Source organism: Rhamphochromis sp. 'chilingali' (genome assembly GCF_963969265.1).
Source record: "Rhamphochromis sp. 'chilingali' genome assembly, chromosome: 15".
Taxonomy (NCBI): Eukaryota; Metazoa; Chordata; class Actinopteri; order Cichliformes; family Cichlidae; genus Rhamphochromis; species Rhamphochromis sp. 'chilingali'.
This window is the reverse complement of record NC_137942.1, coordinates 25,954,440-25,978,748: the sequence shown is the minus strand read 5'-3', so window position 1 is coordinate 25,978,748 and position 24,309 is coordinate 25,954,440. Positions and strand designations below refer to the sequence as shown.

Genomic DNA, 24,309 nt, shown 5'->3' with positions numbered 1-24,309 from the left:
AACATTGTGGAGATAAGTTTTCAGCTAATGCCTCTTCGGGAATCATCATGAAAAAAATACTATTTTATTCCTGTCAAACTGTCTTATCTTTGGCATTTTTCATAGATTCAACTAAACAAGTGGAACAAGTTATCTGTTTTTGCAACAGGCTGCTACTAACAAATGGCCTAAAGATACAATTTAAATAGATTCTTTGCAAAGTTGTCTTTTATGTGCAGACACAACACTGGTTCATCCCTTGAGTTTGGTGCTTGAATGATTCATAGATCAGAGTGTTAGGATATAAAAAAACCCAATTAAAACAGTTCTCTGAAAATGGTCAAGTACAAGGACTGGACTGAAAGTGAGTGAAAAAGTAACCAATGTCCAAAGAAAAACTCGAAAGACCTTCAGAAAGCCTGGAGACTATTGCTCTAGAGCACTTTGAAACATTAGAGAAAGCGAAATACAAAGAAATCAGGTGGCTCAAGATTTCGGTGCACTCCTTTATTTTGAAGACCTATTCATTAGAAATCTGTATTTAGGACTACTTGGGAACCAGGTAGACTGAAAAATGTTGACTGGAAACAACAAACCAGGGAATGGAAGCTTGCAAACAGAAAAGGTGATATCTGCTGACTGTATGTGCATGCAGGCACACCGGTGCTCGTTATGTCAGCTTTCATGGGGAGGAAACAAGAAGCAAAACCAGTGATCTGAGAATAGATCATTTATAAATATGCACTTCCTTGTGAACTGAAACTTCACTTTAGTCCAAAAGCTAGATGAACAAAACCTCTGAAAACTGTGAAGCTCATCTGTGAAAATGTATGTGAGAGAAGAGCAGCAGAGATGCCAGGGGACAAAAATCACACTGTTTGTGAGACCGTTAAGAGAAATGCATCACATTGAACCCTGCCTACCCTAACCTGTGTCACTGACTTAAAAAAAACACACATATAGATATACAGACACACTCACACACAACCACACACTCATACACACCTACACAAGCCACAGACGCATGTATTCACACACTTCACGATTGCCTGGAACACAGTGCACTGGGAGCTGCAGTGTATGCCATCATTCTGTCACTCCTCCGACTCTGAGCCACTTTCAGAACACCAAAAGCATTTCTGGTCCTGCACACGATGCCATATTAGAGCTATGCAATCTGATGTGGCCCCTAATCTTGAGGCGAACCCAACTGAGATTTATGCATTTGCAGCAAAGCTAACTAGGGTAACAGGAATATTCACCTCACGCGGACCGCACCCCCCCTCCCCCCCACCCGTGCAGAGAATACACCATCTTGAGACCAGTTCAGACATAATAAGAGTGATTTGGCAAATGATACTAACGATACAAAGAGCTTGTGCCAGTGATCACAGTTGAGGAGAGAGAAAGCACAGTTGTTTCCATCAACTTCTTTTTTAAACTCAGCTCACCTCTGTGATCTGTGGGGAAAATAAACTGAGTAATTTCAGCTATTCCGCTAACATCTGTTTGGCTGGCAAAAAAAATTATGCTGCAATCTGCAACACAACAATATGATGGGTAGAAAAGCTCTGCAAATAAACCACAAATATTTCTGTGCCTGTCAAATTAACATAACTCCACCAGCTCGCTCTTTTTTAAATGTCACATGTCTGTCTGATCCGGTCCAAATTTAGTCCATCTTTCCTGGAATAAACAGAGTACAGCCATGAAACCCAGTGTTTTAAAACACTCTTGCTATACGGCCCAACAGCTTTGATATTTGGTTAAAATGTAACAGGCTGTCACAAACACTTGAAATCATCCACGTTTTCAATCACGTTCTACACTGGATTAAGCGTCTATTTCATTTATGAATATCTAAGGTTTGATTCTGTCACACTGTTTGTGCTGCATGGCGACCTTCTTCCTGCAAGCCTGTGGCCAAAGAAAGCATGACTCAAAGCAAGAAGGATCTCCGTTAAAAGCTGCTGGTCGTCTGAGGAGATTGTGAAGGTGTTGATATGAGTGTAAATGGTTGTTTCTCTATGTGTCAGAGGCCATGCACTGGTCCAGTACCCACTGAGATGCTCCTGACCCTATCTGTGATAGAAAAAGGGAACTGAAGAGATGTCCTTTTACTTCTCAAGCTGATTAAGACATTTTTATCTAAAGGTCTTTTCAGCAACTTGAAAAGATGACTTTTAACCTCTCACTTTTCAGACAGATCTACCAATCATCCAAGTCAACCAGTCATTTTTTCAATAAGTCTTTTGCCATGTTGGGAAGTTTGATTGGTCTGCTGTGCTCTGGGATGGAGAGGAGAGGCCCAGACTGACACGAACTGCAATCATATTGTTAGCTCACAGTTCAGTAATCAGTTTTACACACACAACAGTTACTTAAAAATATAAACCTAAGTTTTAATTAGCCACTGAAGATGCATTTATGCTTTATAGCATTTATGGTTGGGTTTGGCTGTGAAAAGACGAGTGGAGCAGGATGCTCAGCGTTTGTCTTTGCAGCAGGAGACTCTGCAAAGTCATCTTTAAAATAACGACCAGGAGGGAAAAAAAGAAATGTCTACTTAGAGGCAAACTGATTTTATTGTAATTTAATGCTTCGCAGTGATAAGATTTAATACTTGGAGATAAAGAGATGGCAAGTTAATTCTTTAGAGTTTGGCTTTCAGGAGGTAGTGAGACAGTAATCATTTGAAATCGCACCCTGGCTTGTCAGCTCAAACTGCACTTAAACATTTACACACTGACAGCCTAAATGTTTGCTTAGGTGGTTACCCGGGTTGCAAACTTCATAACAACATAAACTACACATCGGGAGAAAAATTCAGCAACACACGCTTGCTTACCACAGAACGACTGAGTGATGAAAAGCGTGCAAAGGCAAAATCAACATCACAATGCGTGATGAATATTATAATTATTTGAATAATTCAGTAGGCTTGTTTGTTACTTTTCTTCAATCTTTTTCCTGCTGGGAGTCGTGATTAGTCGCTTTTGCATTTCTAATGAAAAACTGATTTTCACCTTGACTTGAGGTGGAATGTATTGTGATTCATGCTCGTGTGGGGCGGGCTCGACTTATTATTTGCCATTTGCTGCTTTTATGTATTGTACATGTTCTAATCTAAGTCAAACACAAACATTGGTCATGATCCAGATTTATACTCGATTACTTTTTGAGATGTTGAAATACGTGAAATAACTGTTTCAACTGCACAAACCTACCTGGTCTTCCACAAACACATTTCCCCTCAGTACAGTCTGCTTGTTTTGATTTTCACAACATATAAATACAAACTGATTCCAGCTAAAACTGAACTTTGTATGATTCCTTTTCTAATTAATTCATTTGAGGAATGGACAGATCCACAGGTAACTGAAGGCCTGTTGTTGTGTGATTATCTCCTATTTTATCTGTGTGAGCATACGTGTGTGTGTGCAAAGGTTTACCTGTGTCAGCAGCAGCCTCAGGGCCTGTTCTGCTTCCTTGCTGAGCTCCTTCACCCCCCTCCTCTCCACTCCCTCCATCACCTGGAGCAGGTCAGGCTCCCGCAGCACTGGTGTCCCGCTGTCCTGCAGCAGCTGCGGAGAACACAAGCACAGATGCAGAAACACATGTACACGTACGCATGCACGATCCTGCACAGATGTACATTACTGTGCAGTAAAAAAAACAAACGCTGCTCTAAAACCATTAACTTGATTATCATATTAAACCTCGGGGACATCAGTGTCAACAAGTGCACTGGAGAGGCAGCAAAAAGACAACCTCCAATAGGTGGTGGTGGCCACAGGCTGCTCCTGTCTTTGTCCCTCCTGACTGATTTTTATTTTGTTCCGCTTTTGTTAAAATTAAGAGTCTTTCATAAATAATGGCATGAATATTTTTTTTAATTATCATTCAAACACACCAAATAAGTATTTGCATTAACTTTGCATTGAAAATAAGTTCTCCTCAGTACACATGACTGATTGGTTGGCTCATAGTTTGGGACTTTTTCGGTTGCTTCTACCTTTCCATGTAATCCAATGATGTCTGGAAAAATGTGAGCAACACTGTTTCTTTTCCTTCTTAACAACCACTGTATGTTTAGGTTTGTGGACAGTGAATTTCAGACCAAGTGAAAAACAAGCTAAATATTTAAAGTGTTTAAACTCGTGTCACAGTGCTGCCTAACTCCATTAAATCTGCTTCCATTTTGTTTATTTGTGTTGGAAGGACAAAGTCACACGCTGTCCCAGATTTTTCACAAAATGCTTTAGGTCAGACATTTTTAATGCAGCGGGAGGCTCACAGGGCTCCAGCTGACCAGTAGTTCCAAGTAATCCCACAGTTCCAACCCCGAGCTGAATGAATAATATATAAAGTGAGCTTACAGACATGGTAATGACTTTTCTTTTATTTTGATTCGCTGTATTGTGTCAGGATGGACTGCACTGTATTCACTTGGATGTGATCTAAATGCTTCTTTGAATACTTCTGCTATCAAATATTTATTACTTGGATTTGTATTTGTGTGTGTGTTTGTAAAGCATCTTACAAGTATGATGAATCTGAGAATGGCAGGGTGCAGAAGGCAGCTCTGTCCTGAGCTGAGCAGGCTGTGGAGGAGGAATCGACTCCATGGCTGACACACCACATGCTTGGCTGCTCCACACACACACACACACACACACACACACACACACACACACACACACACACACACACACACACACACACACACACACACACACACACACACACACACACACACGCCTTACTTAGATCCACTCAAGACAAACCTGTTGTTGCTGCACAGATATTGTCCGAATAAACAATGGCATGTAACCTTCACATATGCTATTTCAAGTTTAAGTTACAAAGTAAAAAAACAACAACTCAAGACTTGCTGTAAATTCACTTACAGTTGCTTTCCACAGCTGTACATGTCATACTCATAAAACACTGCTGTTTCTCAAATCTCCTTCAAATATATACATTTGCAGTTTTTCATTTCTTTCTCTGTGGACGTGTGCACATTATCCTCACTCACTCCCTCTTTCCCCATCTCTCTGTTTGATACCTGTAGCGGGACTCTTTCTCTGAAGGAAGCCCAGCAGGGAGCTCAGACAGTTGACTGAGGCTCGCAACAGCAACTCGTGCTTCTGAGGAGAAAGAGACACATTGAGGTAAAACATGAGATTTGCAGAAGAAAAAAAAAGAAAAAGAAAAAATATCTCTCAGCTTTAAAATGTCAAATCGCTGCAAGCCAGGGAAAGAGCAGAATGTGAAACGTGTGCCTGTGTGCTCTCGCTCGGCAGAAATGGGCGCGATGGCAGCAACAGATGAATTGGGGGAAGAAACACAGATATCTGCTCTCCAACAGACGGAGATGCAGTCAGCAAAAGAAGGGGGGTAAGAAGGGAACACTAGAGAGAGTGACTGAGTGATGTTTTAATAATGCATGTCTCTCCCGCAGTGTCAGGGCTTACACTGAGCACTATGTAGTGTCCAAAAATACTGAAGTAGGCCACGGAGATATATAGATGACAGTGGAAAGTTGGACTATAATCCATAAGCAGCGAGGAGCAGAAAGCTGAAGAAAGGAGTCAAGAGGATGAGCTGGAGTGAGCGCGAGGGAGCTGAAGTGTGCAGAGGTACGAGAACGCTTAGATGAGAGGAGGGCAAATGAGGACAGGAAGATAAAAGGAGAGGTTAAAATGAGAGCTAAGAACAAGCAAGGAGAAAGGGAGAGCAGCGCAGAGTCGAAAAAAGTATGTGTGGGAGAGGGACTCTGGAGCTGCAGTGAGTCTTGCTGCTGCTGAATCGGAGCATCGAGAGGAAAGACAGCAAAAGGAGAGGAGGAGAGTGGGGAACTCATATCAGCTGCTGAACAGCAGACTACAGACCACTGAACCATAGAACTGAAACTCAGTTCAGCACTACAGCTTCTTACAGAGAGAGGAAATGCTGCTAGTGTGGAACCAGAGGCTGGTATACTGCAGCACAGAAGAAGAAAAAAAAAGTGCGGGCCTGACACAGAAACCACCCAACAGTTCCACATATACAATACAACAGAATAAAATTACTTTATTGTCCACATTAGTGGAAAAATTGTCTTTGGATCATCAAGTCAATCGATTCAAATCAAGCACACATTCATACATATAAACATGTGAACATTCAATTCCATTCAAAATACATCACATCATCTTATTCAGTATATTAATTGCTTTATGGCACAAATGATCCCTTATATACCTTTTTAATAGCTAGAGGCCTCCTATAACTCTCATCCTACAAGAAAAGCCTATAGAAAATATTCTTCATGATTTCTTTGACAAAGAAATCATCTGCTACTCTTTTGGGTTAGTCATACTTTAGACCGTTTGTTTCACCGCCAACATGTAATAACAATGTAGAGACGGACGTGACTGCACTGGATCCGTGTGCAGTGCCGCAGTGCTAACTGTTAAATCAATCGGCATCTCATTTCCCCACACAACTGCGCTTGTGAAAGGCAGGTTCACTGTCATTATGTAAAGATTTTAAAGATTACCTTTGTGTTACTTCTGCTGTGGGATAAAGGGCAAGGGGAAGTGTCAAAGGAGCGATGGGGGGGAGGGGGTTTCATAACATGAGCATTTAAGTTGTCATTCATATATTCTTTATTGTATCCGGCGATAGATCGACACCGTTAACGCATTTGTGAAACCATGTGCGTGCACACTGGTGTTTTTATTCCATTTGCTGCATATGTGCATGCGATTTATAGAAGGCGTGCAGCTTTCTCCAGTTTTTCATTATGTACCTCTTGCTCACAAAGCCACCATTAAAGACACAGTTTTACAATTAAATGTCCTAGACCAGCTAGCTTAGTAACAATTGAGACAGCACACTGGGTACTGCAGCGCTCGAGCTTTCATTATAACACAGGGATTTACTGAACTAGCTTGTTATATTAATTCATACCCTCCATAAGCAAGAACTGGGAAATGCAACGCTGCAGTGAAAGTCTTTCTCTCTCGCGCACGCACACACACACACACACACACACACACACACACACACACACACACACACACACACACACACACACACACACACACACAAAACATAATTACTACTTTTTCAACCATTACTTCAAATTTACCCTAAATGGAAACCTACCCTGAAATGTATGACTTACATCATCAAGAATTATCCAGACTCCAGAAGCGAGGCAGATTTACACCCACACAACATGAGTAATATAGTAATCTTTTACCACTGCAGATTTTACATGTGCTTCATCACACGTCCCCTGCACTATATGGGGCTTTTGTCATTTTCTCTAACTTGTGCCTTCTTGTCTCCTCTGCCTTCTTTCCCGTGACCTGAAAATCAATCTCGGTGTGCCATCATGAAGGATGTCTCAACACCTAAAATGAATCAGCAGGAGAAAGGAATGAGGAGAGAAGAAGCTTTGCTGGAGAAGTTATGATCCAGGATATGACATGTGTATCCTATGTGGAAGTTTGTTTATGCTCGATGCAGGGAGGTGTGACAGGCAGCTGGAACACGGAGGAGGAGGATTCCACAGATAAGTACACCTTCATGCTAAACTACGGGGAAAAAAGTCTGACATCTGCACGTTACTGACACACTGAGCTGGTCTGTGCACGAAGGAAAGATGGAGGAAATGATGTGCAAGGAGGTTTAGTAAGGAAAGGAAACAAGGATGTACAAGGCAAGCAATAAGAAGGGGGCCGGTGTTGGTCTCTTGTTATCACTGATTACAACAGATGATAACAGCCTTTAGAGCGTGCCAGCAGGTAGGGGAGGGTAACGGCCTAAAGGCAATATGCATGAGCCTGATAATAGCCATTCAGCAGGCTGATAACAGGCAAACTGGATATACAGACAGACAGAGGACAGCTTATAACAGGCAGATATTATTCAATCCCTGCAATCAAGCAAGATGGCATACGACATGTTTTCCCAGTTGATTTAAAATGCAGAATATAATCCATGGAGTCAAACCCAGGAGAAAGCCACAACTCCAAACCGCTGAACCACAAGGGAGCGTGATACAGAAGACATAGGTAATATATCTAACTATATAGTGAAAGTTTTAAAGTAGTAGAAAGCTGTTAATTCTGGAAACTGATTGGATTACTTCCATCAAGAAGGCTATGTGATTGGCTTGGTTTGGTCTGTTTGTTTGTCTCTTTGTTAGCAGGTTTGCTTAAAAAGTTGTGACACATTTGCAGGCAAATTTTACCACACCACCTCTAGGCTAAAGGGATTAAAATGATTTACACTCTGGATCCAGATCCAGAAATTTTGGGAGGAATTCTTTAACAATGGCAAAATTAAACGTTTGGCCAAAAACCTGTGAATCACTGTCGTAATGTTCTCAAGAAAATGTTACAAACTGAACCGGATCCAGATAGCTTTTTGTACCCATACACTCAAATCACCATATCAATACAAACCTACTCATATTCAAACATGCTAATACCTGCAGAAGGAGTCCACTGAGAGCAATTGAGAGGCACTGCGCCCCTCTGGAGCCAAGTGGGTACAAAGCACCGTCTTCAACCCCAAGAGGTCTGAGCCCAACCAAGCCAGGACCAGAAGTCAGACACACAACTTCCGATGCCAGGTCAGTATCAAGCAGAGCCTGCAGCAGCCTCAGGTAGCTGACTGGGAAGAGGGAGATAGAGGAAAATTGTAAATGTCTGAAAAAGCAGAGCAAATGAATGATGGAATGTCTAAGCAAAGGAGGGTGAAAGAAAGAGAGAAGGAAAATAAATGTGGAAGGCAAGGCCACAGAAGAAAGAGGTCCACAGCACAACAGAAAGCAGCGAGTGTGTGAGTAAAAACTGAAAAAGATGGTAACAATCATGGAGCAGAGGGTGCAAGAGTACAGCTGAAAGGAACTGAGAGCAATTTTTTTATAAGAGACGTGAGCGAAAGAGAGGGCAAGAAGTTAAAGATGTCAGTGCCAAGTACATAGAGAGAGAGTGCAAGGCAGAACGAAGTGAAGGAAACTGAAGGAAGTTCAGCGAGACCCAAGTAGTGATGGAGAAAAAGCGAACAACAGGGGTAAAAAGACTCCTAAAACACAGTGGAATCCAAACTTAGTGCTGCCAGCCATCTGAATCCCACTTAATGCCATGTACACTGAGATTAGAGCCCTGTGAGGGAGAGAGGACTCAATTAGTGGCAGAAGAAAAGAGGGAGGAGAGACAGGCCAAAGAGATAGAGAGAAACGGGAAGAGTTGGAAATATACGGGCAGGCTGGGAAGAAGCATAGGGGAGATAAAAATTGAGAGAAAGACAGAGAAAGGACGCTGAGTGACTAGAAAGAGAGAGAGACAGGCAGGCAGAGGGAGGGAGCCAATACATCACAGCAACTCTGACAGGTCACTTATCCAGCTGACAGACAGAGATGCAGGAGCAGCAGGGATGATCTGTCTCCCAGTGCAGCAGTGGGATTGGGGCCACTTAATATAATGAAAGTGTGTGAAATGCATGGTTTGGTTAGCTCCACTGAGGATAACACATTGACTTTACGTATGTACATGTAAACCAAGCAAAGGTGGACCCCATTAGTACCCTCTGGTTTGCACAGTATATGGACAGATGTTACATTAATCAGGGATGCCTAATGCTACTCATATGAACACAGGTATCTTGGTCTTATGGACCTCCCGATGTTTTCATAATTGCGTTGGACAGGGAAACCGAGTAGCACAAAATTCTGGAACAGATGACTCAAGACACAAATCTGGAAGAATAAAAGCAAATTGAGGAAAATAGAAAAACACCAGCCAACCACAAATGCAGAATTTTCAGCCAAGTTTCTTTTGTATTCTTGGGTCACACACTGTTGCTATAATTTCAGCACTAATGAACTGTTTTGCCGCCGGCTGTCTGCATGGGATGAAGACTTATAAAAACAATCAGTAAAATTTGGTGTCTCTTACTCAGCAGGAGACTGTCTGTGTTTCTCTTCTGAGTAAGGAGTCGCTGCACAGCTGTGTCCAGACTCCAAGTGATGCTCTTACGGACCTTAAATAATAGAAAATGAGAGAGAGAGGGTAGAAAATAAGAGAGAGAGGGGAGGAATCAGGAATATAACAAGATTAGGACTGAAATCTTTGTGAGTTAAAATGCATTATTATCCCTGCAGTGCCGGCTGAAAGCAAAGAAGAAAGCGTGTTATTTTGTACCACGGCCTCACTGAGATATGCATCAAGCAAATCCAATTTCTGTTTTGCATTCTGCCCCTATATCTCAATCTATACCCTACTTTACATTATGCTGTGTCTTGCCCTTGACTGTATGAAGTTGTATCGTGAAGTTGTGATAAGAGCAGAGCTGAGCTGTTGTGTGTACCTGAGTGGAGTGAACACGCTGCAAGGTAATGAGGGAGGACAGGAGTAGATGGCAGCAGCACAGCAGGGCCAAAGGAGGACAGGCTGATGGAGAGAGGGATGTGGCAGAGGAAGAGGAGGAGGAGGAGGAGGAGAAGACTGTCTGCAGCTGGTCCATCAGCCCGCTGTTAGAGAGCAGCATGGAGACAGCTGGGAAAGAAAAGGAACAGTGTCATCACACTTTAATGGGACGTGTGCTTCTGTTTCACTGCGCTGTGCGTGGGTTTTGATAGCAGCTGGTCCTTATGACTGCAGAGTGACGTGCTGCAGCAACAGACCCACAACAATGCAAACACCTGTGAGGTCTTTGTAACATTACTAAGTGAAAAATAGGTTAAACTATACTGTTCTCTATTCATAAACACTGATATTGCTGTTTTACCATATACATGTGGGCAGGCTGAATAATTTAAACAATGTGATAATAGAACGATATGACACAAGGGCAACAAGATGCAAACAAAGCATCACCTCCAAGTGCTAAAAAAATCCCCCCAAATGAAACAATCTTAAAGTAATCATATGTTCTTTTCGCTTTGAAACAGAGTAATGTGTTCCTTCTCCTTTGCACCATCACTGAAATAGTGTCTAGCCTGAGGCTGAAACAGGTAGCTGTAAACTGATCACTAGTGATAATGAAGGCTGAATACATAGAGAGGCTGCAGGAGAAGCTGCAAAGTAGAGCGCCACAATTAATCGAACTTTAATCCCAATTTTGTCTTCCCATAATTAAATGAGCATGATCAAGCGATACTGAAAAAGCGCACTTCGCCAATAGAATGCAAAGCAAAATTAAGCGCTCCCTAAATCACGTGCCTGCATGTGCCAGTTTCCTGGAATAACACTACACCAAAAGATACACATGAATATGCAACAAAACTCAAATGTCTGGCAGAGCAGAGAGTGAAGGGCTTGTCTCTAGAATCTCTAGATCAGGTGTGGGGGAACTCCAGGCCTCAAGGGCCGGTGTCCTGCAGGTTTTAGATGTGTACTTGATCCAACACAACTGATTTAAATGGCTAAATTACCTCCTCAACATGTCTTGAAGTTCTTTAGAACTAATCATGTGATTCAGGTGTTGACCCAGGGGGATGTCTAAAACCTGCAGGACAGAACTTATTCAACTGAACTGTCCGAAAAAATACTACAGACTCAAATCGTTTGATTTTTATTTGTAAAACACCAAATCACAACAACAGTGACCTTAAAGCACTTTATATTGTAAGGTAAGAACTCTAGAATAAGAAAGAGAAAACCCAGCAATCAGAAACCCCTTATGAGCAAGCACTTGGCGATAGTGGGAAGGAAAATCTCCCTTTTAACAGGAAGAAACCTCCAACAGAACCAGATAAAGGGAAGGGCAGTCATCTACTGCAAAAAAACTGCAGTATATTGAGGCATGAAACCCAAGAAAGCTACATCGTGGTTGCTAACGTAAGTCATCCAACATGAATTCAGGCATCCATAAAAGTGCAGCTGCGCATGCATCCAGCTCACAAAGACGCACTGAAATCACAAATGCAATCGCACTCCACGTGCAGTAAAGACAGTGAATTACGAACACTTCAGGAAAATGGTCAACACACCGGACAAAAGATATGTCACCCCCTCGCACAATTATTCCAAAGTGGCAACACCTGTGCTGTATGCAAACCTTGGAGGGAAAATAAAGCCGTCGAGTACTTTGCTAGGGGTTTTATTGACAACCTTTTTATTTTGCTTCTAGAGATGCACTTAGACCAGGTGAACAAACACCTTATTTGTCTGCAAAGATGAATTTACGGATTAATTAACAGGAACAGAACACAAAATAAAGGTGCCCTCTTGCTCTGCAGGGCATTTTCTTTTTAAATCTATTTTACTTTTTTCAAAGAGGTGCACTGTATTTAGGTGAATGAGGACAAATTTTATTTTGATGCAAAGATCTGTACATATATGGAAACGTAATATCAGCGTTCTGTTTACGTGAAAGTGCAATAAAAACACATTTATCACTAAAATCAATGAATAATCGGACAAATAATGTGGATCTCCGTACTGATGAAAATAATTGTTGTCCATAATCACGGAGCCTTACTGCAAATTAATACCACTGACATTATTAGCTTTGCTTCCCAATGGTAACCCTTCTGTCTGACCTCCAAGTTAACCAGAGAAGTTGGTGTACTGGTTAGCACTGTTGCCTCACAGAAGGCATATTTCTGGGTCAAACCACAGTTGGAGTCTTTCTGTGTTCCTGCGTGGGTTCTCTCCAGCCACTCCGGTTTCCTCCCACAGTCCACACATACAGTATGCATGCTAAGTTAATTTGCGATCCTAAATTGGCCATAGATGTGAGGTGGATAAAGTGCTTTAATTGTAAAAAATAGAGCAATGTTTGAGTAAAATGAGACTTATAGAATAAACACTTTGAGCACTCAGCATGACTAGAAAAGAATACCCTGTAACTGATCAAATAAATGTCTGTGATAAGCGCAGTGTAACAGGTCTGAAGGCATACTTTTGTCTGTTGTGAAAAATATTCAAGTATTAATTTCTCAAGCTCTTTAGTACCTGATACTTTTGTGTTCTGGCTCATTGACTGATTGAGCGACTTTGGTTTTAAAGAGAGATTTCTAAAAATAAAAGCTTTAGTGAAACTCTCTTGGAAAAACCCCCTTATGTTATCATACATCTTCCAGCTGCACCTAATTACTGATTTTGTTCGTCTATATATGGATTTATGTGAGATTTCTTACCTTAGAAACCTACATGTTGCCATGGCGGTAAGTGCTATTTGTGTTTGGACCTGTGTGTTACAGGTATTTAGCTGTAGCAAGGCGACGACACGAGTCTGCCAGTCATTGCTTTTGTGCAAATGTGCGACAAGCTCACAGACTTGACACCGTAACAAAAGACAAGAGCCAAAGACAATGTCCACGACCGAGCCAAAGCCTGTGTACCATTTGTAGTGCAGGTGTGAGCTTTTACGGTTATTATTTGCTTTGTGCCTCAGTACAACGTGCATCAAGGTCAGCCTCTCGCTTCTCTCAAACAGGAGAGTGGGGAGCGAAATGAAAAGACAGCAAGAGTCGAGAGAAACCTTCTGAGACAGAGGGTGAAGAGGCTGCGTGTGTGAAAGGTGTGACGTTAAGAGAAGGAGTGAATAAAAGGCACAGAGACCATGCAGAGTGTAACTAAAAGTGGCAGTAAGAACGTGTCTAACCTCTGTCAGTGCAGTGTGCAGGGGACAGGCTCAGGCAGCAGTACAGGTAGCTGATGGCAGGCAGCAGGCTCTCTGTTTTTATAGGCTTCAACCTCCCTGCTATGTTACTCACTGACTCACACACACACACACACACACACACACACACACACACACACACACACACACACACACACACACACACACACACACACACAAACACACGGGCATTATTTCTGGGAAATATACCTTTACTGCACAGCTGACCCTAAATGTAATGTAAAATATAGTCGAGTATCCAACAATTTTCTCACTCTTTCATCTATGATTTTATCTGCGGTGCTCTCAAGGATTTTATACAGGGGCATTCAAATGTGATGTAGCAGATCAAATGTAACATTGTGGGCTTTGTCATTTATTGCATGTCGTGGTGCGTCAATAACAGTGAAAATGCCTGATCAAAACATTCATGATGCCAAAAACATTGCAATATATAGGGGTTTAGTATAGCAATATATCATTATTAAAGAACAACAAGACAAGATCCAAGAGTAACAGTTATCTTAAAGATCATGATAGGATATTTTTTAAATAAAAAAAGAAAGTGTGCTTGCAATACTCTAAAGAAACCATAGGGTTACTAGCACCCTTATTTGAGAAACGCTGCAAAAGACAGTGGGCTGAAATATACAACTTACAACTGAGGATGAGGCTCCAAATATGCAGTATAAAGAAAAAAGTGGTAAGCCACAGAGGGATGAGTGTTGCTGACATAAAGACGAAAAGCAAAGCAAATTAGACCCTTGTAACAGGCATGGAGTTATGAGTTACCGTCTAGTAAAGTTCAGTGCAGCATTTTGATCTGCAGATCAGCAGAAAACGCTCCTCTGAGTATGTTTGTGAGGATGGTATTAAATCAAAGGTGAGTGAGGAGTAATTGAAATACAGATGAATGCAGAAGAGGAAACAAACACGACAACATTGTCTCTCTCGCTAGATAATTGTGTTGCTGTGTAGTAAGATGACATGCCGGCGACGCTGTAAGAAAGGGAGATGCAGTCTCTGTGGATGACTGAGAGAGCGAGCTGACTTGTTTGCCTGCTGTCGGAGCTTTTCTTGGTATCACTGTAAGCGAAACTGTTTGCTGTAGCGATCATGTTGCTAAATCTGCCTCTTAACATAGGGGGCTTGAGTGGTTATTCGGATATTTTAGATAAATGCAGAGAGAGAGAGCTGTGCTCAGCGTGACATGTCAGCAGCACCTTGGGGCCTCACCATGGTATAGCAGTTTGAAGTGCACTCCTTCCATATTACTGTAATGGGGAGATGAAGGTGGATCATTGGCCTGCGTCACACAAAGCAGCTTCAGCACCAGAGGGAGTGAGTTCACTGCTCCATAAAAACAGACACAAACAAAAACAAACCAGAAAAAAGAAAAGGTAAGACAGAGGATGGAGTGTGACAGAGCGAGAGATGAGAATGACAATGAATTAGCATTTTCTCTCAAGTCATTACTTTAGTCTGGAACCTGTTGTGCACATCATTTGTCAACAAAGCCAACACAGAGGATGTGGTCCAAACATGCACTCTATAGGATGAAGGATTTCTTGCATTCACTTGTGGTTTTTATGAAGTTTGGTTTCCCTAAGAGGGATTTCTGGAGCTAGCACAAGTCATCGTGAAGAGAAAGGAACCGGGAGGAAATGACCACATCTTACTCAGAATGATTAAAAATGACCACACACACACTTTAGAAACCAATATTAGGTGTCTAGATATAGCTAGGATAAATGGTGGCGTAAGAGGGTGGAGAAAAAGGACCAGAGGGGACAGGAGACAAAGGGCAAGGGGACTTTAACTGGAAAGAAACTTCAGGCTGAACAGTCATCTACATTCCCCTTTCACTGCTGTATTGCATAACATTAAAATATCTCCCCTTTGGGATGCCGCCGCACTGAAGCTAATATAAAGTATATATTAATGCAAATTACAGTGGGCTGAATTGGAACATGTGGAGGGATAACAGGCTGTAATTCCCTCAGGGCCCGGGATGAGCAGAAAGCAGGCAGAGGCTAACCACAGCAACAGTTTCTGAATCCCCAGCTGGCACGCTGCTGTTGTGCCCTTCAGCTGTGCTCATTAACCTGGGCAAGTACACAGACGTAATAACACCATACGGCAGACACCTATAACAAAAAAATACATTATTTGCACATTTGCATTCTTTTGTTCTTTTTTTCATTGTTACAAACCTTCAATTTCAGCATTTATGTCATGGTTTTATGGTTCTAATAAAGATACAGCAGCCTTCTGAAAACAAGTGAGGCCCGGATGCTAGTTTAGGCAGTCCACTCAAGCTAATTTATACCCGTGTGACATGCTACACTCTCCCCAAATTCTGTTTAAGATGTAAATGTCTCATCTCTCCCTCCAACATCTCAGTGTCTGCACTGCTGCCTGCAGTTTGACCCCTCCACCACCCCTGCATCCACCTGCAGGTTCCAGCAGGAGATTTTTTTTTAACTATTTACTGTGTTTCACCAGGAAGATAACAGAGATCAAATCTCTTTCACCAGAGATCTAGCCAAGGCAGCAGTCATACAAGCTCATAACATATCAAAATATGCAACACACGCTCTATGCTTTCGATGAGCTCCCAGCGCAGAGCCCAACATGCAGCTATATTAAAAATTCAAATGTGAACTGATCGAGTGAAATGGTAATAACGACCAATTCTACATATATAACTGTTTAATGTAAATTAAGTCAACAGAGAAGAGCCAAAAACACGTTTTTCCTAAATTTCCTTTGTTGGCTCCACAAGCAAATCCAAAAGCTAACGAATGGCTGTACACATCCATCATAAAATGCACAAATTCAGAGATGAAATAAACATGTTTACAGCCTGGTAAACAAAATGTTGTAGCTGGTATAGCTAATGAATGTTCAGACATTGCCAGCTTTAGCCAGTCACTGTCTACTGTCCTTTAACTCCACAAACTGTAGTCAGTGAAGTGGACCTCTCCACCGTGTTTTTGGTTCGCTTTGGAGTATTTTTAATACAATAATCTGACAAATAATTTGAACTGAAGCCAGTTACAGTTCATCCAAGAGGTTTATATGGCAGTTTTGGTGAGTGATTTGTAGTTTTAAATAATCTGGTATCTGTGGCTATGCTAGCATTATCTGATTAGCATTCCAGAGAGTTAAGGTGGCTCCCACCATAAGACTTCAACCTGAAGAGTGCACAAACTGATGGGTGGCATCATGATGGCTACGTCCATCTACTAAATACAGTCTATGAGCAAAACAAGTGAAGTGAAATTGTCTGACCTAATCTGACTGTGTCCAGTTACACCCCAGTTTATGGTATCTCACCTTCCACTGCCTGGTCGAGGAATTCATTTTACGAGGTTTTTTCCTTCCAGCATTAATCAGAGGCGACGGAGACTTTTTCTTGCCATTTTAATCCAATTCAAAACCAACCATATTTTAGGAGGCTTTGTTATTCCAGTTCACTTAAAATGAGATTTATATGGCAGGTTGGTTATAAGAAATAGCACTGCACTTAAACTGAGCACTGTGTCCAGCTGCTGTTAAGTCATATTTTAGGATATACCAAGCCTCATTCGACTGCCACAAATTTTTCTTTAATTTAAATAAATTCAAGTCAATATAATCTTTGTGCCCATGTTTGCTCTGCAATAAATGTTCTTATCTGAACAGCTGTGCTTTTCTGCAAATGTACTAATTTGAAAAAGAAGAAAAAACACAATTATCATTAAACAGCTCTTCTGCTATCTCTGAATGTCACTATAACAATCGTTTAAAGCAGAAAGAAAATGCTGCCAGAGAAAATGGACTCGCAAACGTAAATCAATCATATTTGAGAATAATTAGCCTAAGTGCTTTCCATTATATCGCACAAGACATTGTGCCAAACGCTCCAATTAATCCGTGTACATTACTTAATAGATGTTTTATTATGGTATATGCCAACTGTTATTTTTAACCCCCAGTAAAACATCTTGGCACGCTCACGTCACGGTTATGGAGCAAAAGATGAATTGATTGTGAAAGTTGTTTTTCTTTAAACAAAATACAAATGCATTTTTAATATATTACTATTCTACTAGGTTCCATTAGTTTTTGATTATTTATGCCAGAAGAACTAACAACATCTGCAAACACGAAGACGCATAAACTTGCTAAATTTCCCTAATTTAATTCAATTAAATTTGGTATCCTAGATACAGAAAAGCTCACCAATCAACAGCATGTAATCCTTCTTCGTTTGAGCTGTGGTGAAAAGCCTGAGTAATAAACTGTGTTAATAACTGTGGAGAGACAATAAATCAAAAATAGCTCTTTTTAAATGAAAATCTTTTTTCTTTTCAAGTCAAAATGATGAGAAGGGCATCTCAAACCAAACAGCTCAGGTGTGGCTGCTGCTGCTTCACTTGGATAAATCTTCCAGTGTCTGCTGTGTGGGGAGAAAAAAAACCCGACATGCGTTTGATCTATTATGTCTCACTGTGTGGGAGCCCACTACCTCACCCTGCAGGTGGATGTGTTCCTGTGTACTGTGTGGATGAGCTTGTGCTGAGTGGGTTTGAAACAGCTGAAACTTTTATTTGCTACAAAATGTTTTCATTTGGATGACTAAGAAAGACGAACAAAACAGTGTCCCACATGGTGAAACTCAAACTCTGGGGGCCGAGCTGCAACGTTTACCTCTATACATCGACTGTAATTAACCGTATCCGTGACTTAATGAGACATAAGTGAGCATGAAGCCAAATCAGCTGGCATTAATGTCGATGCGCAACGCTGAGTGGTGAATTCATTCATTCAGAATGGTGAATCACTTTATGTGTGAGAAAATTAATCTATTAGTATAGTGCTGTGTTTTGTAACCACAGAGTCATAATTATTAACACAGTTATTAAGGCATTAGCGCTCATCCCTAAATTCGGGATCAAGGTTTAAAAAACAGAGCTGAGGACACATTTTCGGTGGAAGTACACACAGAGTCTGAAAGTTGTCTGAGAGGTCACGTTGTAAAGTGAAAATTAATTTATCAATATACTTTGAGTTAAAAAAAAAAGACAGTAATGTGCAAAAGTCTTGATCCACCCCTCATTTCTAAATAAGTACATATATTAGAAATTATACTTATCTATCACAAATCTATCACATGGTACTTAAAAACCTCTACTTTCTTTATATTTTGCCATTTTTGGAAAAAAGGAAATAGACACAGGAATTTATTGAAACGTGCAAACATACATGGAAATACAGAATATAATAAAGTCTATATTTGGCATGAGCACCTTTATTCTTTGACACAGTCTGGACTCTCTTAGGCAGCTTTCTTGTCATTTCTTTAAGCAGTCTTCAGGAATAGTTGCTTCTTTGGATGTTGGCTGCCTTTTGTTCTGCTCTCTGCTTCAATAATGTTGCGGTCTGGGCTCTGGGAAGGAAAATCCATAACTGATAGTGTTCCACTGTGTGGTTTTTATCCTATCCAGGTATGCTTTTACTGCATTGGCAGTACGTTTGGGATCATTTATTATCGCTGAAAAACGAAGCCGTTGCCAATCAGATGCTTTCCAGATGGTACTGCACTATTCTGCATTCATAATTCTATAAATCTTGACCAGATCACCAGCAACACTGTATGAAATGCAGCCCCAAATCACGTCCGAGCCTCCACCCTGTTTTACAGATGGCTGTAGACACTCACCATTGCACCTCTCTTGTAACTGCTGTACAGACGGATGATGATTTGTACCATAAATTTTACTTTGGATTCATCACTACATCAGACCAGTCGCCACTGATTTTCAGTCCAGTTCTTGTGTACATGGGCATATCTCAGCTTCTGTGCCTGTTTACCTTCACTATGAATAGCTTCTTGATGGCCACCAGGCTCAGGATTTGTTAGCTGTTCGTCAGACAAGATTAAACGCTAGCGAGGACAGAGCCTTTCAGTCTGTGGCACCAAGGCTTTAGAACAGTCTCCCACTAAACTACATTTAGCCGATTCTGTGGACTCTTTTCAGAACCTTTTCTATTCAACAAGGCTGTTTAGATTCTTATTGCTATAACAGATTTTCTTAAAATTACCTATTTCTTAAAATTTACCTTTATTTTATTTTGTGCCTTAACTTCATTTTATATTAGCTCTGTTAGATGAATCATCTGAAGGATCAGATAAATCTCTCAGGTGCTCTGCCAGGACTTTTCCTCTTTCTAAAGGACATGCCTTTCAGATACTGCTTACCTACTGCGGATAGTTTTTTAGGTCTGCCACTTCTTCCTTTCCTCCATTTGTCCATTTTCCTCATTTTTCTCAAGGACACACTGCACACTATGCTGAGATATTGTTAGGGTCTGGGCAGGCTGTTTTCCCCTCTGTTTTCTCCTTCTGTCTCTCTTTGTTCTCTCAGACAGAGAGGTGGGCTTTACCTGTGTCTCCACCCACAGGCGAAGCCGCCACTCACGCACTTGCGCCCATTGCCTCATTACGGTACGTAAGGACCGGCTGAGGCAGTTGTTCTCTCAAAATTGGATCTTCCAGTTTAGTTTTTGCTGTTGTGTTTTCTGCTCAGTAATTTTCTGAGTTCGTTGTTCGTTTCCTGGTGAAGCTACTTGTGCTCTCTTGAGGAGTCTAAAGATCACAGCTGGCCATTTTCCTCTTCCACTCTAAGAGTCAGTCAGCCCCTACCTGCCCACTCTCCATTAAGCTTTCTTCGCCTACCCTGGATTTCAGTCTGCCCACCTGCTACTCCTCCACGACTCAAACACAGAATCTAACAAGTGAGATCTCAGAGTTAAATAATCCTTGCACATCTCTATTGCTGCTACCTTCACTAACTACCAGTCTCCCTCTCTGCAGACCCTCTCTGGGCTCATCTGACAGAAACACTAGCTGCCTAATTGCTCATCTGCCTGTTGTTAACTTAATTCAGTCTCTAAATAAACCTTATAAGCCTTTTATTGTTGGTCTACATCTGCTCCCAGTGTCTAGTAATTGCAATACCATACCAGATACACTAAGTTTTTAGCTAGCAGCTCTTTGGTAATCAACTTGGTGGCAGAAAAACACTATTTTACGCTAACTGTGTTAGCTTTGGCATTTTTCATAGTCAACTAAAGAAATGCAAACACTGTGGCTTTATAGCAGGCTTCTAATAATGAAGTGCCAAAAGATGCAACTGAGAAGTGGCTCTTTGCTAGGTTGTCTGTTATGTATAGACAGACCACTGGTTCATCCCTTGAGTTACAGTAGGTACTTTTTTCTGCTTGAATGATGAATGACAAACAAACAAGCATCCCTGAAAATGTTCAGGTAGTCTGACTCGTCGGCAGCAAGAAAGCAAGAAAGACAGCAAGAAATGAGGAGTGGTTTGAGACTTTTGCACAGCACACTACACGCTGACTGTTTGTGTACATACACCTTTAAATATGTATTAATAAAATAATGAATGTCTCTGCACACAGATACAATCAGCTGTTCCAACAGACAGGACACCGTTCACAGCAGAGCCTACTTAAAAGCTGTTGTGCTATAAAAACAATTGGAGTCACACATATTATGCTAAATGCTTTCCCTGATTGAGGCACATTAACTTTAAATGAAAGACTCCATTACTGCTTCATCGCTGCACGGCGAGTGCGCGAAGCTGCCGCCAGAGGTTTTATGCTGTGCGGTTTATCTCTGTATTTCCCAGAGAGAGCTCGCAGAAGTTTGAATTAAAACTGCTCTCTCAATTTTTTTAATCAGCTCTCCATGAAGCTGATAAAAATGTTACCTGGTACATTTTGGGGGGAAAAAGAAAAAGAAAAAAATTAAAGTGAATTTTGTTTCATCTTTTCTATTCTGGTGCATCTATTCTCATTAATTTAAATACAATAGAGCCACAGTTACGCTGATTCCTGTACAGATTATTTTGCTTTGATAGATGCTAGAGGTGTTACAATATAAGCTCTGTGTTTCTTACCCTGTGCAGCGTATTCCTGTTCAAACCCATGGTCTGTGTTCACCACACTGACCCGCTGTAGGGCCTGGAGCAAGGCTGGTCTTAGCTTTGTACACAGGTTTATGTTGTAGCCTCTTTGACCTCCCAGAAGAACTTCTAGTACACCCAACACTCGCTCAGCTAGGGGAGCCTCTCTGGTGCAAACCATGTCCTGTGGTCAATTAAAAAAGTCACAACAAAGAAGGCACATCCATTTAGAATATCTCTTGGTAACAGTATTATCCCAAAGCAGTAAAGCGAATCAGTTGAATGAAGACAATTGTAGCCTAAAGAGGAATTACATATGGCACCATGGCTCTTTCTGGGACCTCCCCACCCTTTCATGTGCATACATGAGAGCAGCAGCGAGACCCCGATACAGAACAGAGCAGACATCGGTGACTACAAATATGAAACTGATTAAGTCAGGCACAGCATGAAAAGGAGGATCTGTGGTGGAGGTGACTGGTACAGTGGCTTGTGTGGGCAGCAACTGTGGGCAGGTTAAAGAAGTTTAACCAGCATGTCCTATATGAGATCTGCAAGCTGGATATTTAGGAGGGTATGACGTGGGGCTGGCACGGAGAATTTACTCCATGCTTGATTCAAATTTTTATTCCAAACAGCTCCCTTTACAATGCAGCATTCAGCTGCATAAAAATGTGTTCATTTGAATATAGCAAAGTCATTAACTCTGAACTCTTATTCAAGGTCTCTGGCTCTCACCAGGAGGGTCAGTATGACAGCTGGGTACTTCTCCATCACAGACAGCAGCTCCATGGTTTCTGTGTCTGTCTTCTGATCCGACCTCTCATCAGCACGGCTTTCTTTCTCCTCCTGTGTGTCTGCCTGTAAGACCAGATGAAACCCAGCCACCTTTTCATCAACTCTGACTTACCAGAGTTGAAGGGAATTCAGGAAAACACACCCCAATGTGTCTCTAAGACTTGCTCTGTCAGAGTGAAACTAATTAGTGAAAGTTGCCAGAGTGAAACAAGCAAATTGAGTTCAGTAAAATCACTGAATTATTCAGAAATACTTGCTGGGATACAGTTTAAGCAGATGTCTCATTACCGGGGTAGGCCCTGTGTTTGTGTCCTGTTCCTTGGTCAACCACAGCTCCAAGACCAGGGCGGCAAATTTCTCTGCCAGCTCTGGGTATCGACACATGAAGTGGATCAGCGCAGGATGGTGAAAGTAGAGTGAAGAGAAGCTTTGGCAGGAGGAGAGTGCCTTGCTGATGCAATTCAAAGAAGCCTTGAATAACATGGTGAAGAAAGATTGATGAAGTCAAAGTACTCTCTTTGAGTTGAGTGTACACATCCAAGTTAAAAACTTGCAATTTTGAAAATAATTTTCTTCACAATCCGGAGGAGGATCTCTTTTGAAACCCTACTGAGGCAGAGCCCTTAGACAGAGGAGCAACTCTTCTGTAATCTATTTTTATTCACAGTCAATGTAAGGTATATAATATTGAGTAGTCTCAGAGAGGCCGCGTAATACTCTGTGAAATAAAGAAGGGCGCATTTTTCATGTTTTTTTCTTCTGTGATGCTCAACTATAGTTAAAATTCTTTGCTGGTGAATTCTCTACAGCACAATATAGATTTTGTATCAAGAGATGAACATGAGCAGTCAAGCTCTGACTCTAAGTATTTCTAAGCCTGTTAAAAAATGGTTTCCATATTCAATCATGAAAAAAAAAAAAAAGAAGCATCGGCTCCGTACGCGCCACTCTTTCATCTGTGGACGGGGAAAAAAAAAACTGAACACGTTCAAAATGATGAGATCCTGACACATTAATATGGCATTGCTTGTCAGTACACCTATCTCAACCTTCAATCTGTTTCATATTGTTAGACTGATTTACTGAACACAAAATTTTAAAAAAAATTTCTCAAACCGAGGCAGACGTGTCTTCGCTGTCAGCGTGTTTTGGCATTAAAAGTGATAAAGGTTAAAAAAAGGAAAAGAAAAGTTAAAAATACTGGAGCCTTAAGGCACCATAATAGCAGAGAAGCCTGAAATCTAGGTAAAGTTTAAACTTTACTTCCACGGTGACGCTGTACCGTAAGTAGTGACTGCTTTGAAAGTTTTCAAAGTTACTGTGTGTGTTTTGATTTTGGCTCAGAGTTACCCCATCGAGTGAGGGGCTCTTGTCCTGTGTGAGTGCCAGCAGGTAGAGGGCAGAGCGGAGCACAGAGTGAGGCGGGACACAGCCCTGCTCCTGCACAGAGCGCAACAGCCACACAACATTGGAGAAGACTATCTGGTCAGGGAGGAGCCTGGATTACACACACACACACACACACACACACACACACACACACACACACACACACACACACACACACACACACACACACACACACACACACACACACATATTAACGGCATTAATTGCAGTATTCAAAGTTCACATAAAGACAAAGTGCCCCCAGGGACACGCTGACGAAAGAAACTCGATATCTCTCAACACAAACGCACTAAAACATATGCGAAAGATCAACACACACATTCAGAGATCCTATCCCTGAGTATACAAACAACACGCACCCTCAGCCCTCCCACGCTATGTAAATCTCTGGCCACATCTCTCATAATCTTGATGAGACCGCGCAGTGGCAGGGAGAGGCTTTCATCACCTTCCCAGGAGGTTAATGCATAGCCGAGGATTCGCAGAAAGAAAAATTAAACTTTCCAAGAAGCCGACA

At 41.5% G+C, this 24,309-nt stretch overlaps 1 protein-coding gene across 1 annotated transcript in view; it reads right to left on the bottom strand.

Moving 5' to 3' along the window:
• Nucleotides 1-24,309, bottom strand: part of mei1 (meiotic double-stranded break formation protein 1) — a 65,398-nt gene that overhangs the window by 5,326 nt on the left and 35,763 nt on the right. Inside the window, exons 20-31 of the mRNA XM_080905174.1 lie at nucleotides 23,733-23,880; nucleotides 22,671-22,853; nucleotides 22,323-22,445; nucleotides 21,579-21,768; nucleotides 14,848-14,961; nucleotides 13,594-13,704; nucleotides 10,351-10,538; nucleotides 9,939-10,023; nucleotides 8,468-8,652; nucleotides 5,048-5,129; nucleotides 4,523-4,629; nucleotides 3,432-3,563 (exon numbers count right to left, since the gene is read on the bottom strand). Coding sequence (XP_080761300.1) covers nucleotides 3,432-3,563; nucleotides 4,523-4,629; nucleotides 5,048-5,129; nucleotides 8,468-8,652; nucleotides 9,939-10,023; nucleotides 10,351-10,538; nucleotides 13,594-13,704; nucleotides 14,848-14,961; nucleotides 21,579-21,768; nucleotides 22,323-22,445; nucleotides 22,671-22,853; nucleotides 23,733-23,880 — 1,648 coding nt within the window. The remainder of the gene's footprint in view (nucleotides 1-3,431; nucleotides 3,564-4,522; nucleotides 4,630-5,047; nucleotides 5,130-8,467; nucleotides 8,653-9,938; nucleotides 10,024-10,350; nucleotides 10,539-13,593; nucleotides 13,705-14,847; nucleotides 14,962-21,578; nucleotides 21,769-22,322; nucleotides 22,446-22,670; nucleotides 22,854-23,732; nucleotides 23,881-24,309) is intronic.